This window comes from Podarcis liolepis (genome assembly GCF_965112155.1).
Source record: "Podarcis liolepis genome assembly, chromosome: Z".
Lineage (NCBI taxonomy): Eukaryota > Metazoa > Chordata > Lepidosauria > Squamata > Lacertidae > Podarcis > Podarcis liolepis.
Genome location: NC_139570.1, coordinates 30,546,367 through 30,563,590, shown reverse-complemented (window position 1 = coordinate 30,563,590; position 17,224 = coordinate 30,546,367). Strand labels below are relative to the sequence as shown.

The 17,224-nt window shown below is 45.9% G+C and overlaps 1 protein-coding gene across 2 annotated transcripts in view; it reads right to left on the bottom strand.

Moving 5' to 3' along the window:
- Positions 1-17,224, bottom strand: part of OPHN1 (oligophrenin 1) — a 126,713-nt gene that overhangs the window by 65,538 nt on the left and 43,951 nt on the right. For both annotated transcript variants that reach the window (XM_083485086.1, XM_083485087.1), the window contains 8 exons: positions 16,014-16,115; positions 15,799-15,909; positions 14,174-14,278; positions 12,529-12,658; positions 10,580-10,680; positions 8,677-8,768; positions 2,893-2,971; positions 897-930 (listed from right to left, as the gene is read on the bottom strand). In XM_083485086.1, coding sequence (XP_083341212.1) covers positions 897-930; positions 2,893-2,971; positions 8,677-8,768; positions 10,580-10,680; positions 12,529-12,658; positions 14,174-14,278; positions 15,799-15,909; positions 16,014-16,115 — 754 coding nt within the window. The remainder of the gene's footprint in view (positions 1-896; positions 931-2,892; positions 2,972-8,676; positions 8,769-10,579; positions 10,681-12,528; positions 12,659-14,173; positions 14,279-15,798; positions 15,910-16,013; positions 16,116-17,224) is intronic.

Sequence of the window (17,224 nt, the reverse complement as noted above, 5' to 3'; positions counted from 1 at the left end):
TTGACCTGGCCTGTGTGATGGACAGTGGCAAAACCAATGCCTCTGGGAAACTCTCAAGCATGATTCGAGAGCACAATAACACTCTCCCTCCCTGTGGTTTCTGGCAACTGGTATTCAGAAGTAGAGCCATCATCGATAGCAGCCATGAATTTGTCCAATCCTCTTTGCTGTGCTGTGTGCTGTGTGAAGAAGGATTTTCTTTTATGTGGCCCTAATATGGATGGAAAACTTTTCTATGTCCGCTTTCTCCAGGCCATGCATAATTTCATAACCTTCCATCATGGCGCCTCTTGGTCGCCTTTCCTGGAAACTTAAAGTTTCCAAACGATGCAACCTTTCTTCATAAGGGAGTCGCTCCATCCCCTTGAACATGTGGGTTGCCCTTTTCTGAACCTTCTCCCCAACTCTGAAATATCCTATCTGAGGTGGGTGGGTGGCCACTTACAGCCCATACTCTCCTCAGCCTCCCTTTGCCTGGCTGCAGTATAAACATCACATAGTGCTGTTTCATGGGCCCTCTAGGAATCGTAACTGAAGGGAGGTGGACACTGTTACGAGTTGTGATTCCTTCACTGTTGGGGGTTAGACAGGATGGCCCCTTGGGTTCCTTCCAACTCTACCATTCCATGATTCTACACCAAGGATTTTTAAGACTATGAGGAAGATACATCAGCCACCATGGAAAGGGTCAAGCAAGCTAAGTGCCAAGATACCTGCATCCAGAACATTTTGCCTGCTCTTCCAAAGCAGCACACACACACACACACACACACACACACACACACACCCCTTATGCATGCTTTTGAAAAGCACAAATGGCTGGCAAAAGTGTGTGCACTTATATAGGGGTTATCTGGGATCTACCTGAGTCATAGACCAAAATGGGAGCTACTTACTTTCTTCCTGCTTTGTGATGGGACTGTGGTAGATCTAAATAAAAGCAAAAGTAAATTAAAAAGATGGCAAGCACGTTGACCCTTGAAGAATCAAATTGAGTGAAAGACAGGATATAAGACAGTATAATCACCTCTTGCACAGGGGACATGTTCCAGAGATGGTGCACATAAGCAAAAAAACATACGCTTGAACTGCCCCCTTGGAACAGCCCCTGCATGAGCATCTTTACCTTTCCGGAGTCAGGCACTAGGCAAGCCTTGGCCCCACTAAGCAAAGAAGGCAAGAGCTCAAAAGATCTCTGTCTTTCTTACTAGCTTCTGGGAGGCTCCCGTAAGATTTCACAGTGCCATCCGAGTTCTTGCAACAACACCCCAGAGCCCAGAAAGAAAGGCACAGAGCTTAAAAGGGGAAACCTGGTGCAAAAGGAGTCTCTATCTTATAGGCAATTTATTTGTGAGGTTTCAAATGGCTGGCTTTCAACTGTGTAAGGTTGAAATTGCACAAGTCAATCATGTACAACGTACTGCAATATAAAAAATTCACACACTGTTTGCAAAGTCCTCCCAAGAGCTGCTGATGTGGACATTGCATGAAAGCCATGGGGAGTCACCTCTACCTTCCAGCTGGTGTCGTTTCCTACAGCCGCCTTCCCATCTCCATGACGGCAGAGGTTTTAATAGCTTAGGGTTCAGGGTTTGGTATCTGGCCACATGCAGGCTATTCCAGGGAAGCTAAACAAACCCAGGAACAATCCCCACAGGGAGTAGACTTTTTCCAGATTGCAGGGAAACAAAATGCTCACATGGTTAGGGCAGGGGTGGCTATCCTGTGGCGTGGCCCTCCCAATACTGCTGGACTGCAGCTCCCATAATCTCTTGCCAGTGGTGACCATGCTATGTGCAGCTGATGGGGGGGGGTCAAAGGTTATCCACCCCTGAAGTAGGAGGAGGTGAAATTGCAAGGAACTGAGACTATCAAAAAGTCACAACACTTTTACTTTTAAAAAATCCTTTAACATTATAAAATAAAATCCTTTTTAAAAAAATAAACATACTGCAAATCATTCAGACTGCAGCTATATTAATGCCAAGTCTATGGAAGTGCACATTTATCATAAGAATATAAGGAGAGTCCTGCTGCCCATTGGCCCATCTAGTCCAGCATCCTGTTCTCACAGGAGCCAACAAAATGCTCCAATAGGAAACCCACAAGCTGGACCTGGGTGCAAGAGCACACTCCTCCCCCCCCCCCGTGGCTTCCAAAAACTGGTATTCAGAAATGGAGGGAGAGAATAGCCACCACAGTTAGTAGCCATCAATATCCGTCTCCTACGTGCATTTGTCTAATGCCGACACTTTTAAAGCCATCCAGATTGGTGGCCATCACTATCTCCTGCAGGAAGGAGTTCCACAGTTTAACTATGCGCTGCACGACTAAGGACCCTTTTCTATGCCGTGAATCTTTCAACATTCACCTTCACTGGATGTCCATGAGTTCTATGAGAGATGGAGAAAGATTTTTTTCTACCCCCTTTCTCCATCCCAGGCCTAGCTTTATTAACTCCAGTCATGTCGCCACACTCAGCCTCTTCCTCCTGCAATGTCAAATGTAATGGAGAAATGAACAATTCAAGAGGCTATCCCTAAAAACTTTGCCAAAGTCGAGTTTGAACGTTTTCAAAGGCTGCCCCTGGGAATGGTCAAGCAAATGTTTGAAAGTTTTGAAAAAGGAGAGTCATTATTTCGCTTTTCGAAACCAGCTAAAACGCTTCTCACAGAAACATCATTACTTAAAAAACATAATGCAAGTTAACTTAAAAAGGGGAGGTGGGGAATAGCTAATCTGTGGCCCTCCAGAGTTTGCTGCAGTCTGCCTCCCAGCAGTCAGCACAACCAGTTGTCAGAGGTGGTCCAACATCTGGATTACATCCCCACCCCTGTGGCAGTGGAAACTCCATCAAAACACACAACTGGGGGCAGCATTTTTAATACTTACTGGCTCTTTCCCATCCATGGCCTCCATCCAGAGCCGTCGATTTGCTTCTGAAGGGGCTTGCAAGGTAATGGGCCCAGGTCTGCCAGAGTTTGAACAAGGGTAAAAACAAAGAAAGTTTTTCTCTCCATGAAGCAACAAGACTGAATCCAAAATTACAGTGCTTAATCTTTCTCCAGGTAACTCGCACCAAGGACTTTGCACATGCTTTTAATACAAGTGTTTGCTCTGCACTTCAATGAAAAATTTGGAGATGGAAAATAAACGCATACAAAAAACTGGTTGTGCAGGATGCAAAGAGCAGGAAGCAGCTTCTTTTTTCTAGTAGCTGGAAAAGCTTGAGTGGCAGCATAATTAACTTATGCAATCACAGAACTGTGGAGGTGGAAGGTACCTCCAAGGGTCATCTAGGCCCACCCCTTGCAATGAAGAACCACAGCTAAATACAATATTGTCAGAACTGGAGTTTGTCAGCAAGTTTGACCCTATTAATTTAGCTTTTCTAACTTGCAGCTGGTGTCAAGTGAGTGTAGCTGGTGGTCTTCTTGGCACTGTTTGGCAACCACCTGGAGTTTTATTAGTTATTGTTTTGAATTCTTCCAATAAGCCTGGCTGTGTTTGTTTACTTGTTTTGAAGAGATTTGCAGTATTATTTTTTTCCATTTGTATTTTTTCAGGTGCCTCGGGTTGTTGTTTTGGCAAGATTAAGCAGGATATTCATTTAAATACACAAGCACCACCAACTCTGTGCTGTTACTAGTGATTGCTGACATAGTCACTATGCTTATTCAGCTTTGCACAGATTGAACCAATCACATTTTGTGGACTTTTGGGGCAATACATATTTATACTGCAAATATTTCAGCAAATTCATGCAACTGAGGAAGTGGGTTACTGTTCCTTAATAAACTGGACAGCTTTGAACACTAGCAAAATGCTTTTCTTCTTTCCCTGGCGGGATATGGAATGGGGGGAAATACTCTCTGCACTAAGGGACATCCAACATTCTGGGAATCTATAGAAATGTTTGCCAATAGAAGTAAAGTTACAGGGAACCAGGCAGAGGGCCTTCTTGTTGGTCGTACCCTGTGGAACGCCCTCCCATCAGATGTCAAATAAATAAACATCTATCTGACTTTTATAAGACATCTGAAAGCAGCCCTGTATAGGCAAGTTTTTAATGTTTGTTGTCTTACTGTGTTTTAATTTGTTGGAAGCTGCCCAGAGTGGCTGGAGCAAATCAGTCAGATTTCAATTTCAATTTCAGCCTGTTCTGTTCTTGTAATGAGGGAACCGCCAGAAGGCCCCACGGCACTGGATCTCAGCGTCCGGGCTGAACGATGGGGGTAGAGAAGCTCCTTCAGGTATACAGGACCAAGGCCGTTTAGGGCTTTAAAGGTCAGCACCAACACTTTGAATTGTGCTCGGAAACGTACTGGGAGCCAATGCAGATCTCTCAGGACCGGTGTTATGTGGTCCCAGTGGCCACTCCCAGTCACCAGTCTAGCTGCCACATTCTGGATTAATTGCAGTTTCCGGGTCACCTTCAAAGGTAGCCCCATGTAGAGCGCATTGCAGTAGTCCAAGTGTGAGATAACTAGAGCATTCACCACTCTGGCGAGACAGTCCGTGGGCAAGTAGGGTCACAGCCTGTGTACCAGTTGACCCAGGATGAAGAAGCAGAAACAATGCCCCCAGCTCCCAGCCCCTCTAGACGTTCCAGAAGGATCCCTTCCAATTGGGATTCAGGCCTCATCATGGGACTGAAACTGCCTTGGTCGCGCTGGTTGATGATCTCCGGCGAGCTAGGGACAAAGGTGAGAGTTGTTTCCTAGTTCTGCTGGATCTCTCAGCGGCCTTTGATACAATTGACCATAACATCCTGCTGGATTGTCTAGAGGGGCTGGGAGCTGGGGGCACTGTCATACAGTGGTTCCGCTCCTTCCTCCTGGGCCGTGTCCAGAAAGTGGTGGTGGGGGATGAGTGTTCAGACCCCTGGGCTCTCACTTGTGGGTGCCTCAGGGTTCTGTCCTCTCCCCCATGCTTTTTAAAATCTATATGAAGCCGCTGGGAGAGATCATCAGGGGGGTTGGACTGGGTGTCCATCAATATGCAGATGATATCCAGCTCTACATCTCTTTCAAATCAGAACCAGTGAAGGCGGTGAAAGTCCTGTGTGAGTGCCTGGAGGAAGTTGGAGGATGGATGGCGGCTAATGGATTGAAGTTGAATCCTGACAAGACAGAAGTACTGTTTTGGGGGGACAGGGGGCGGGCTGGTGTGGAGGACTCCCTGGTCCTGAATAGGGTAACTGTGCCCCTGAAGGACCAGGTGCGCAGTCTGGGAGTCATTTTGGACTCACAGCTGTCCATGGAGGCACAGGTCAATTCTGCATCCAGGGCAGCTATCTACCAACTCCACCTGGTACGCAGGTTGAGACCCTACCTGCCCGCGGACTGTCTTGCCAGAGTGGTACATGCTCTAGTTATCTCCCACTTGGACTACTGCAATGCGCTCTACGTGGGGCTACCTTTGAAGGTGACTCGGAAACTACAGCTAATCCAGAATGCGGCAGCTAGACTGGTGACTGGGGGCGGCCGCCGGGACCACATAACACCGGTCTTGAAAGACCTACATTGGCTGAGGTCCAGCACCGAGGGCCTTCTGGCGGTTCCCTCATTGCGAGAAGCAAAGCTACAGGGAACCAGGCAGAGGGCCTTCTCGGTAGTGGCGCCCTCCCTGTGGAACGCCCTCCCATCAGATGCCAAAGCGATAAACAACTACCTGACATTCAGAAGACAGCTTAAGGCAGCCCTGTTCAGGGAAGTTTTTAATGTGTGATATTTTTGGTTTCTATGGAATCCGCCCAGAGTGGCTGGGGAAACCAAGCCAGATGGGCGGGGTACAAATAATAAATTTATTATTATTATTATTATTATTATTATTATTATCGTTGGTGTCAAAAGCCGCTGAGAGATCCAGCAGAACTAGGAAACAGCTCTCACCTTTGGCCCTAGCCTGCCGGAGATCATTGACCAGTGCGACCAAGGCAGTTTCAGCCCCATGATGAGGCCTGAATCCCGACTGGAAGGGATCCAGATGGTCCGCATCCTCCAGGCATGCTTGGAGTTGTTCAGCAACCACCCGCTCAATCACCTTGCCCAAGAATGGCAGATTTGAGACTGGGCGATAGTTGGCCAAATTGGCCAGGTCCAAAGATGTTTTTTTAAGAAGCGGTTTAATGACCGCCTCTTTCAGCGGGTCTGGGAAGGCTCCCTCACAGAGGGAAGCATTCACCACCCCGCAGAGCCCATTGCCCAACCCTTCCCAGCTTGCTTTTATTAGCCAGGATGGGCAAGGATCAAGGAGACAGGTGGTCGGTTTCACTCGTCCAAGCAGCCTGTCCACATTCTCGGAGGTAACAGATTAGAACTGATCCCACGCAACTTGACTAGACAGGACACTAGCACTCTCCTGCCCTGGCCCTGCTCCCACGGTGGACTCTACCTCTTCTGAGTGACTTTTATCTGCAAAAAACTTTGCAAAAGCATTGCAGGAGATCTTGGGGTCCCTACCAGGCCCCGGTGGTACAGGTGGTTCTGATAGATTGCGAACCACCTGAAAGAGTCTCCTGCTGCTGTTTTCTGCAGATGCAATGTAGGCGACAAAGAAGGCCCTCTTCGCCGTCGCCATTGCCACTTGGTAAGTTCAACGTTGAGCTCTAACCCGTGTCTGATCTGATTCAGAATGAGTTTTCCACCACCGGCGCTCTAGCCATCTCAATGATTGTTTCATCACCCTCAGCTCCAGGGAAAACCACAGGGCTGTTCAGGCTCCATGCAATCGGAGAGGGCGCTTCGGAGCCAGACAGTCAATAGCCCTGGTTAACTCCACATTCCAGCGGACCACCAGGGAATCAGCTGAAAGGCCATCAACTTGGGATAAAGCATCCCCTACCACTCTCTGGAAGCCAATTGGATCCATTAAGTGGCAGGTGCGGACCATCCGAATCGGTCCCACCTCCCTGCAGAGGGGAAGGGTCATGAAGAAGTCCAGTTGCACCAGGAAGTGATCTGACCATGGCACTTCTTTTGTTTTGCTTTTACTTAGTGTCAGATCACCAACATCCGTAGAGGTAAACACCAGGTCTAAGGCATGTCCACAGCTATGAGTTGGGCCAAACTTATTCAGGGACAGCCCCATGGAGGCCATTCTTTCCACGCAGTCCTGAGCGGCCCCTTGTAAGGTCGTGTCAGCATGGCTGTTAAAATCCCCCAGGACAACCAAACTAGGTTTCTCCAGGAGCACATCTGCCACGACCTGAAGCAGCTCGGGCAGGGAATCCTTGGTACACCAAAAGGAATCCTGTACTGCCCCTATTGCCCAACTTCCAGAACATGCACTCAGAAAACTGGGTCTTCCCAATAGGATGCCTGGTGCAAACTTATGCCTTCCTAAAAAAACTCTGCTACCCCCCCTCCCCGCCCACATGGCCTGGGTTGCTGTGCGTAAGAGAAACCTGGTGAACAAGCAGCGGCAAGGACAGGCCCATCTGCTTCATCCAAGCAAGTCTCTGTCACACATGCCAGGTCAAATCCTCCATCCACAATCAGGTCGTGGATGGCAGTGGTTTTATTCATCATTGACCTGGCATTGCACAGCAACACTTTCAGGTCATGTGGGTTTCCCTTGCTGATTCCAGTATCCTTCCGGTCAGGACCAGACCCGGAGGTAGGCAGGGATAGTCTTCCAACAACGACTAAGCCTGCTTCCTCGGTAATGACATGGTCTGGTCTTAGTGCACGTCCTCCTCCTGCCCATGATCACTGAGATTGGGTGTCGCAATACATCCCCCCTGCGTCTCAATGTCAATTCTGTTGGCTGAAGCCCACTCCCAGGCAGCCCTGACCATTTCCCCTTAAAAAGCAAAATACAAACTATACAATAACTTAACAAAATAATGAAACAATTATGCAATAATGAAACAAAGCGAGAAACAATTATGCTAAAATTAAACTACTCCCCACCCCGACTAAACATTTATCCCACCCCAAACAGAAATAAATAAAATAATATTATAAAAAACCACCATATGAGGTGCAGAAGATTAAGAGCACTTAAAACATTTAAAACCATTTTCGCCACTTGCTGCTCAGAGTATGTGTGAGTGCAGGCCCCGCCCCCTAGGCCCGATGGAATTGGCTGGAGGACGGAGCGGTCTTCCCAAACACTCACAGAAGCAACAACAGCAACAACAACAACAACTCAATCCCACTGGCAGGAACCACTGGAGGTCTGGCTTTCTGCTCACACTACCACTGTCTTTGCTCAGGCTCCTAAAACTTCACACAAGAGCTGCCCATGCATTTCTAACTTATCTTAACTATTTGGAATACACATTTAATAAATAAGAACATAAGAAGCCGCCTTATACCGAATCAGGCCACTGATCTTTCTAGTCAGCATTGGATGTGGAACTTTCTGCATGTAAAGCAGATGCTCCACCACTGAGCAACAGCCTTTCGGTAAATGGTAAGTTTCTAGTCCCCATGGACCTGTGATTTATTGTTGTCTTGCTTTTTTGTTTTGTTTTTAAATTCTTCTGGTACTTTACTATGCATACGTATTAATTTTAAAGCTGTAATTTCTATGTCCTGTAAACTCACTTTATAACAGGTGGTAAAGAAAGATTTTTAATAAGCCCCCCCCCCCCCCCCGCGCGCCTGTGCAATTTTTGAAGGAAATGCAAACTTAAAGAGTTGAAAACCTGCCAGGAGTTTGGATTACCTTTCCAGCGTCTCAATGTCAAAACAAAATCTTTTGTCTATGGAGTCTGTCTTCCTCCTCACACAGGACTTCAGCATCAGGTGTAAGGTGCCCTGAGAAGAGAATTTACAGAAAGCAAAAGAGGGAGAGGGAGAATAGTTGATCTCACTTTTAAGATCCCAGGCTTAGAGGGAAAAGCAAATCAATCCATGCAAATGGGAAGAACTCTAGCAAGGCTGGCATTGAAATGAAGCTGAGTCAGAAGGCAAGGAGAACAGGTGGTCATCTGTAAGTGTTTATAGGGAAGCAACAAAAAGCAGCACCCCAAATCATGTTGGTGTTTAAGGTCTTAAATGACTCAGCCGTGAAATACCTGAAAGGTGACCTCCTTCCCTACAGACCTTTTGGTGTGCCGAGAATGACAGAGGGAACCCTTTGGTAGTTCCCCCACCCTCAGAGGGAGTGACAGCTCAGGGGAAGAGGGCCTTCTCTGGGGCAGCCCCTAAGAGAGCTGCACCGGGCTCCTTCACTAAACAGCTCTTGGAGAATGCTGGAGATGCGCCACTTCGCCCTGAGCTATTGGCACTTGAGAAGTGTATTTTTAGTACTCACTCATTTTTATAAATTGTTTTAAACTGTTTTAATACAGCCGTATTTAATACACCCTGTGTCCCAAATGCATCATTGCGCCTAGAGGCTAATCTTCCCTCGGTAGAATTATGGATCTGGCGCAGGACTATTGGCTTCGCCTAAACTCAAATCCCCCTGGTCTAATATTCTTAGTGCTGTAAGATTGTCACAAGAGCACCTGGACTAAAATTGTCTATCAAAAGCATCATTCTTGTGGTCTATCACCACAACAGCTAGTCACTTTGGGTTTTAGTAAAGCAAACAGTCTAATTTGTCAGCACCTAAATGATATCGAGCGTCAGAACAACTTGGCCACAAGAAGGAAATTTCACCCATGGTATGACAATTTTCCACTTTCCCATTTCTACTCTCTGGCACCCTTTCTGCATAACCTAGCAATTCTAAAATATAGACGCACTTTTACTCTCACAAGATTGATTGTGTTGCCCTCGGCTGTACTTGAGAGACAATTCCAACAGGTTCCACACAAAAATGCTTATGTCCCTGTGGAGATGGCAGTACCAAATCGGTGGCGCATGTCCTTCTGGCTTGCACTCTTTATAAAGACTTGAGGAATGAGATTATCACCCTCTTTTATTGTCCATTCCGGGTCGCCCAGCCACTGCCACAGTGTCCTTTCTCTTGGCAGATCAAGATGAGCAGGTGACAGCAAACGTTATAAGGTTTTTAGCTGGGGCAATTAGAATAATATCCATTATTTGACTATTGATTCAAAACCCTTAACTGTATTTTATATAATTGACTTTTTATTTCTATTCTTTCTATCTCGTATTGTTGTTTTATTGCTATGACCAATGGCTGATGCAAATAAAGATTCATTCATTCAATACAGTCGTACCTTAGTTTTCGAACAGCTTAGTTCTCAAACATTTTGGCTCCCAAACACCACAAACTCAGAAGTGGGTATTCCGGTTTGCGAACTATTTTTGGAAGCCAAACGTCCAACAGGGCCTCCATAGCTTCCAAATGGCTGCAGGAGCTTCCTGCAGCCAATTAGAAGCTGTGCTTTGGTTTCTGAATATTTTGGAAGTCGAACGGACTTCTGGAATGGATTCCATTTGACTTCCAAGGTATGGCTGTACTGTGTTTTAATGTTGTAATCCACCCGGGACCTTAAGGTGAAAGTTGGCTAATAAATTAATAACAATACATGCAACATGTCAAAAGGTCAGATGCAGAAATTTGCAGTGGTGTCCAAAAACCACAAGCTGCAATTGCCACCAGAGAGTTAGTTTTAAATGCTTCCCAAAGCATTAAGTAGGATTTCACTTACTTGCTTTGACCCTGGCTTCTGCTCCATGTGTGTCATCCTGAACACCTTTGCCTCTTTCTCGTACTGGCAGTAGTATTTGACCCATGAGATGCCCAGGGCCCCTGCATCAAAGTCCAGAATTGAACAAATTTAACAGAAGCTGCCCAAGGTACATCTCTTACTTGCATGCAATATCTGGTGTAAAAAAGAGAGAGAGCTTTTAAATAGGGCTTGTTCCAGCAGAACAACCTGGGAATGGACACAAGGAAATAGTGCATGGGATAGGAGACCCTGCACTTAAGAGCGTAAGAAGAGCCTGCTGGATCAGGCCAATGACCCACCTACTCCAAAATCTTGTCCTCACAGGTAGACTGCCCCTGGGCTTGGAGGTTCCAGAACAGCACCAGAAGAGCCCTGCTGGAGCAGGCCAACAGCCCATCTAGTCTAGCATCCATCATTTTGTTTGTCTTTTTCTGAACCTAGCACCATTCAAAGGGACATGCTATCCAAGAGCACACAGAGCAGCCATCCCACTGTTCAACCTCAATGAGGTTAATCCTTGGCCATCCCCTTGACAGTAAGCAAACCTCCTGGCATTCTTCTTCCCTGCTTTTGTTAGCAGGCAAAGACACCTGTAAAGATTTGAGGGAAGGGAACTAATATTCCAAGCTGTTAAAACAGATGCATTCCCTCCACACAGCAAAGTTGTAGCAGATTCTGCCAGTTCCGTCCCATAATTGTTCTGAGGGTGCAGGAGCCCTTTAGCTCCATTCTGAGAAGAAATTAGAGATCTGGATCTCTAATTTAGAGATCTGAGAAGAAATTAGAGATCTGGAAGTCCAAATCTTGGTGGAAGAACAAGGTTCTGTGCAGAAAACCTTTTTAAAAGCTTCCAGTATGACTGCATCTCATGCAGTATTTGGCTCCAGAGGTTCTGTTTATACATAAAAGTTATGTATTGCCAAACCTCTGGAGTCACCCCATGGCTAGCGGAGACAGGGAGAAACAGAGAGAATCCTCTATACTTCCAGCAGACCTTGCCACCCAAGCAAAGTAGAGAGCTTGAAAGCTCTTTTCACACTATGTAACCCAAAGGGACCCAGCACAAAAGGGCTTCTAAGCTCTCTCTCTCTCTCTTGCTTGAGGGGCAAGGCCTGCTCAGTGCATTGGCTCTGGAAGGCCAAGGATGCTCACGTGAGATCTCGAGGGAACTCAAGTAGCCCTACAAGATCTCATGAGAGTATCCAAGATCTCATGAGAGTATCCCACCACCTGCAGAAAGGCAGAGAACTTAAAAGTTCTTTCCAGACCAGGTAACCCCAAGTGAGCTTGGCATATAAAGAACTTTTATGCTCTCTACCTTGCTTAGGATTTAACTTGAACAATTTCAACTAGCCTACCTTCAATTTTATTTTAAAAAACATACGAGTTTTTTCTCCACTGTAAGAACTAGTTGAAATCCATGTTAAGAGGTCTAGTAGAGTCCCTCCTGACTTCTGACTCTCCCCTCTTTTCCTTCAAGCCTGTGATGTGCTACCAATCCATCACTGGCTGGAAGGGAGATGAGTGATGAGCAGAAGCTATTTCTGAAATTTTGCAGGCTGGCAGTGAAGAGGAAATATGGCCTGGAAAAATGTGGAAAACATTTCTGGCATAGTGGAATCTCAAATGTCCAGAGCTAAGTCCGGCAGAGGTTGATTCTGGACGCCTCCCTTATAGAATGAAATAGTTGGAAGGGCCCAAAGGGTATCATCTAGTCCAACCCCCTGAAAGGAATCATTGCTAAAAAGATACCTGGACAGATGGTCAGCCAACCTCTGCTTAAAAACCTCCAATGAAGTAGTCTGCCCACCTTCCAATGTCACCAAATCATAGAATTGGAAGGTGCTGCCAAGGGTCAACTAGTCCAGTCCCCTGAAATGCAGGAACCACAGCAAATCCCTCATAGGATCCCCTTGGCAGACACTTACATTTTTCTTGCGAATACAGGTAGCCTTCTATGGTCGGTTTCCCAGGGAGCTTGCAAGTGAGAGGAGCTTCCTTCATCCTCTTCTTGAGGTCTTCCAACTCTTCCCGTGTGCTGCTGAAGTGATTTCTGGTCTGTAAAAGCAATGGGGGAAGAAGAAGACTACTTAGTTTGTACATAACAGCATGAAAGCAAAAGCTTAAGAATCTGACATTCAGCTAAAGTGCCTGTGCCAGTCTTTGGCAACTTGCTGTCTTCTGGACGGATTGGACTACAATGCATGCTGCCTGGGGCTGAAGGGAGTTGTAGTTCAAACCATCTCTTCAAAAATAATAGACTGAGGGCTGCCTTGCAAGATGAGAACAAAAAGTTCCTCAAGTGCAGCCCTCTGCATCAAAAAAACAGCTAACAGAAAGTGGACGGCAGCAGTACATAGGGGCAAACAGCACAGTTGCAACTTATGAGCATTTAACTTTCACAATTTCAACCTTGCGCTACTAGGTTGAAATTGCGCAAATTAAATGCACACAAACTGTACGCTCTCTGCCTTGCTTACCAGATGAGGCCTGGTTGGGGCACCAGCACCAGAAAGGTAAAGATGTTTGTGCATGGGCAGTCCTAAGGGGATGGTTTTTCCGTATACGCAAAACCCTTGGAACGGAACACCTGAGCACAATGCAGTCACTGAATGGGGGAAAGGCTGTGAACATTCTCCCTGCTTTCATCTACCCAAGCATAGCCACAGGTCTTCCCTGGAGTTCCTGGACAGCAAGCACTGGGCCAGATGATCCTTGAGGGCCTCTTCCACCTCTATCCAGTTTCTCAAAGGCACCAGATTGCTGGTGCCCAAGTCATTCCAGCAGTCACTAAACAGCAAGAACACACAGGTCTCTTGGTTGACAGAAATAAGTGTGGACAAACAACTCTCTGCTGAAAAGAGATAGGTGGGAAGGCAACTACTCAGATGATGGCCTCTGTTAGCAACAAAGCAGCCACATGGGGAATCAAGTCACCTTGCAAAAAGAATGGAAGAACAAACACAATTTGCAATGCAGCAGATTCCTGGTCAAAGTGGACCCTGGGAAAGACTGCAAGTCCGTAGTCCAGAAACTGGTGGGAAGTTCATAAAATTATGCATGGCCTTGAAGAGGTGGATAGAGAACCTCCCTTCTCTGCCCCAATAACATTAGAACCTGTGGACATCCAATGAAACTGAATGTAGGAAGATTCAAGAAATACTTATGCATGTAGTTAAACTATGGAACTATCTCCCACAGGAGACAGTGATGGCCACCAAACTACATGACTTTAAAAGAGGACTAGATAAATTCATGGAAGAGGAGGAAGCTATCAAAGGCTACTAGCCACAATGGCTATGCTCTGCCTTTGCAGTTGGATGCAGCAATGCTTCTGAATGCTGGTGGTTGCCAGAAACCTAGGGAGGGGAGAAGGCTCTTGTGCTCGGGTCCTGTTTCCAGATTTTGCACAAGCAACAGTTCAGCCACTATGTGAAGAGGATGCTGGACTAGACAGGCCATTGGCCTGATCCAGCAGGCTCTTCATATGTTCTTACAAGACATATGGCACTAAACATTTCCGCAGTAGGAGCGAAGGAGGAAGAAAGACAGGATGGAGGGAAGCAAACTCACGTTCTGCAGACTGAGCTGAAGTTGTTGCTTATATGGCAGGAAATCCTGTGTCAATTCCACAGTCAGGTTGTTGTAGGTGAAGAGGCTATGGAGGAAAGCCAAGACCTGTGGTGAACAAAAGAGGCAACATTTTCTAAGTTAAAGAGCAGATCTGTGCATCCAGAATCACAGTGCGTAAAAATCCTCCTGGCCTGCTGAATCTATTCTGACAGTTGGACAAGAAAGGCTTAAACACTGGACACCATCTCCTTTTCTGGAGAAGCATCTGCTACATATTCTGGAAAAGGGTTCGTCTGTCCTCTTTCGGTCTGGACACCTCTCAAGGTAAGTTATGCAAGGTAAGTTTTGAATCAAGATAGCAGCCTGACCTTGGCATGACTTTGCCTGTTTTCTGGCACAGGTTCAGCCTATCGGAACCAAACTCAGCAAGAGGATTCTCAATGTAGGAACAGCCATTTTTGTCAATATTTGGACAACAGGTGCCATCTTGAAACAAGATGGTGGACCAAAAGGTAACTTTAGGATGACTTCACTCCGTTTTCAGTACGACGGGGCCAAACTCACCAATTATACTATCCATTTGAAAGTCAAATATTTTTGGTTTCTATTCTGCTTTTGGAATTCCCTGTTAGTGCCTGCTATAGAAGATTCCAGAATGGCTTTGGGCATGATGCAGAATCAGGAATAATGAATGCTTCTCCTAGCTATGCTCCCATACCTGGATTTGAGAGTCTCTTGCCCTGGCCTCTGGGAAACACAGAATATCTCCAGGTGTCGGGTGAAATGAGGGAGTTAATGAAGGGAAGGGTGACTGGGAGGTGAGGGTCACACGACATCTATTCTCAACGTACCTGTGGTTACTCTGCGCAAAAATGGAGCCAAGGGGCACTGGGTTCTGCAGCCTTTATATATAAAAGCTGAGCATGTGCAAGTCTTATTTTATTCATTCATTCATTCATTCATTCATTCATTCATTTATATGTCCATTCATTCATTTCATGAAATTTATACACAGCATGACTAAAAAGAAACCTCAAAGCTCTTTGCAAGGAAAATAAAATTCAGTAACTCAAACACTCAGAAGATAAACTCAGCAACACACTAAAAACAGATTAAAACAGACATCCACATTCTACATGTCTGGACAGGCTTGCCTAAAGAAAACAACATTTTCTAGCAGGCACCGGGGGGAAATGCAATGAAGGCACCTGCCTGGTATCAATAGGCAGGGAGTTCCACAGTGTAGGTGCTGTTCCATTAAAATATTTGAGTTTTTACAAATGCATAATGGGGATTATCTCCCACCTGAAACAGTGCCAGTTCTGCAGATCAAGGAGGTGCATATGGAGAAAGGCAATATTGCAGGTAAGCTGGTCCCAAGTTGTTATGGGTGTTTTATACTAATACTAACACATTGAGCCTGATCCAGTAGCAAACTGGCAACCAGTGCATCATTTTTTATTGTTTATTACAGTTTTGCAAGCCACAGGCAACATCAAGAGAGGCAGTCAGACATTATATGCCACCCCTGTTCAATGGAGATTAAGTTTCTGTAGCAAGTGACACAGGCTTCAGTGCCAAATGCAATCTGGAGGGAAACAAAGGCTGCAGGGGTGTTCACTTACAGGCTCCACAATACTAAACTTCTTGCTCTCCTGCACTTCTTGGATCTGATAGACGTATTCCAGGGAAGATTCAAAGAAAACGTGCCGCTCTTTATCCACCTGCATGTCAGCCTAGGTGAGAAACAGAATGGGGACATTAATACAACAGCAGCACGGCTACCTTTACATGTCCTTACAAAGTGTGGTTCTCAAGTGCTGAAAACCTCTTCACCTACCTCTTGCAAATGGGATTCTTTTTTCTTTGAAGATAAATTCAAATGGCGATCCAACATGGAGTAAAATCTCTCCCCATCCTTCTCAAATTTCTTTTTCCGTTCCTAGAAATGGAGGAGATGCAAAATCATTGTGTTGTGAGCAACTGTTAAGTACTATTTTTAAGGAACAGATGTCAGGGGTTTCCAGCCTGACCCTAAAAGGCACTCTCCACTGGCTCTGCAAAATTTTAGTAGGGAAGGAAAGGTGCTTTGCATTTGCACAGAGGAATCATTCTTATTAAGGACATGATTCCACATGATTCCAAGCTTGATTTTTAAAAAAAAATTCTCAGAAGCAAGCACTGGTTACTATATTTCTAACATCTGTACACTTAACGTTCATCCAGACAGCTCAGAATGGCCATGTTTTAACTTCACAACCACCCTGTAGGGAAGTAAGAAAGACTGGAAGATTGTGACTTGGCTCACCCCAAAGAATTCTGGGAGTTGTGGTTTGTTATGGGTGCTGAAAGTTGTTAGGAGACCTCCTTTTCCTTCCCCACAGAACTACAGTTCCCAGAGTTCCTGTGAAGAAGGATTGACTGCTAAACCACTCTGGGAATTGTAGTCCTGTGGGGAAGGAATAGATGGCCTCCTCAGAACTCTTAGCACCGCCATTGCCCCCTGACCATGTACAGAGATATACTGATACTGAGAATGCATGAGCTGAGAATCACCCCTGCAACTATTATGCGGGGAATGCTCTGGGAGCAATTTTGGGGTCCATAAAAGGGACAATTATGCGGTGGTGACCAGTATGTGGTGAAATACACTAAGTAGTTTGTATGCAGGGAGTTGGACTGTAGAATTCCAATTCTACAGTTCTATGATTCCATGAGACTTCTATTCTCCTCCCAGCGCTACAAACTCTAATTTCCTCTGAAGAGGAACCAATCATTAAACTACTCTATAATTGTTGTAGAAACCTATTTTTCCTCCAACGCTACAATTCCCAGTACTTCCTGTGACTGTTAAACCACTCTGGGAATTGTAGCTCTGTGAGAGGATTGGCTGGGGCTCCTAACAATTTCCAGCCCCCTTAACAAGGCTGTAGCTCCCAGAATTCGTTGGTGGGAGCCACAACTGTTCGAAGTGGTATCCTAGCACTTTAAATGTATGGTGTGGCCTTGGTGTTCATAAGGAAGAACTTTCTGGATAGGGGAAGGTGAGAT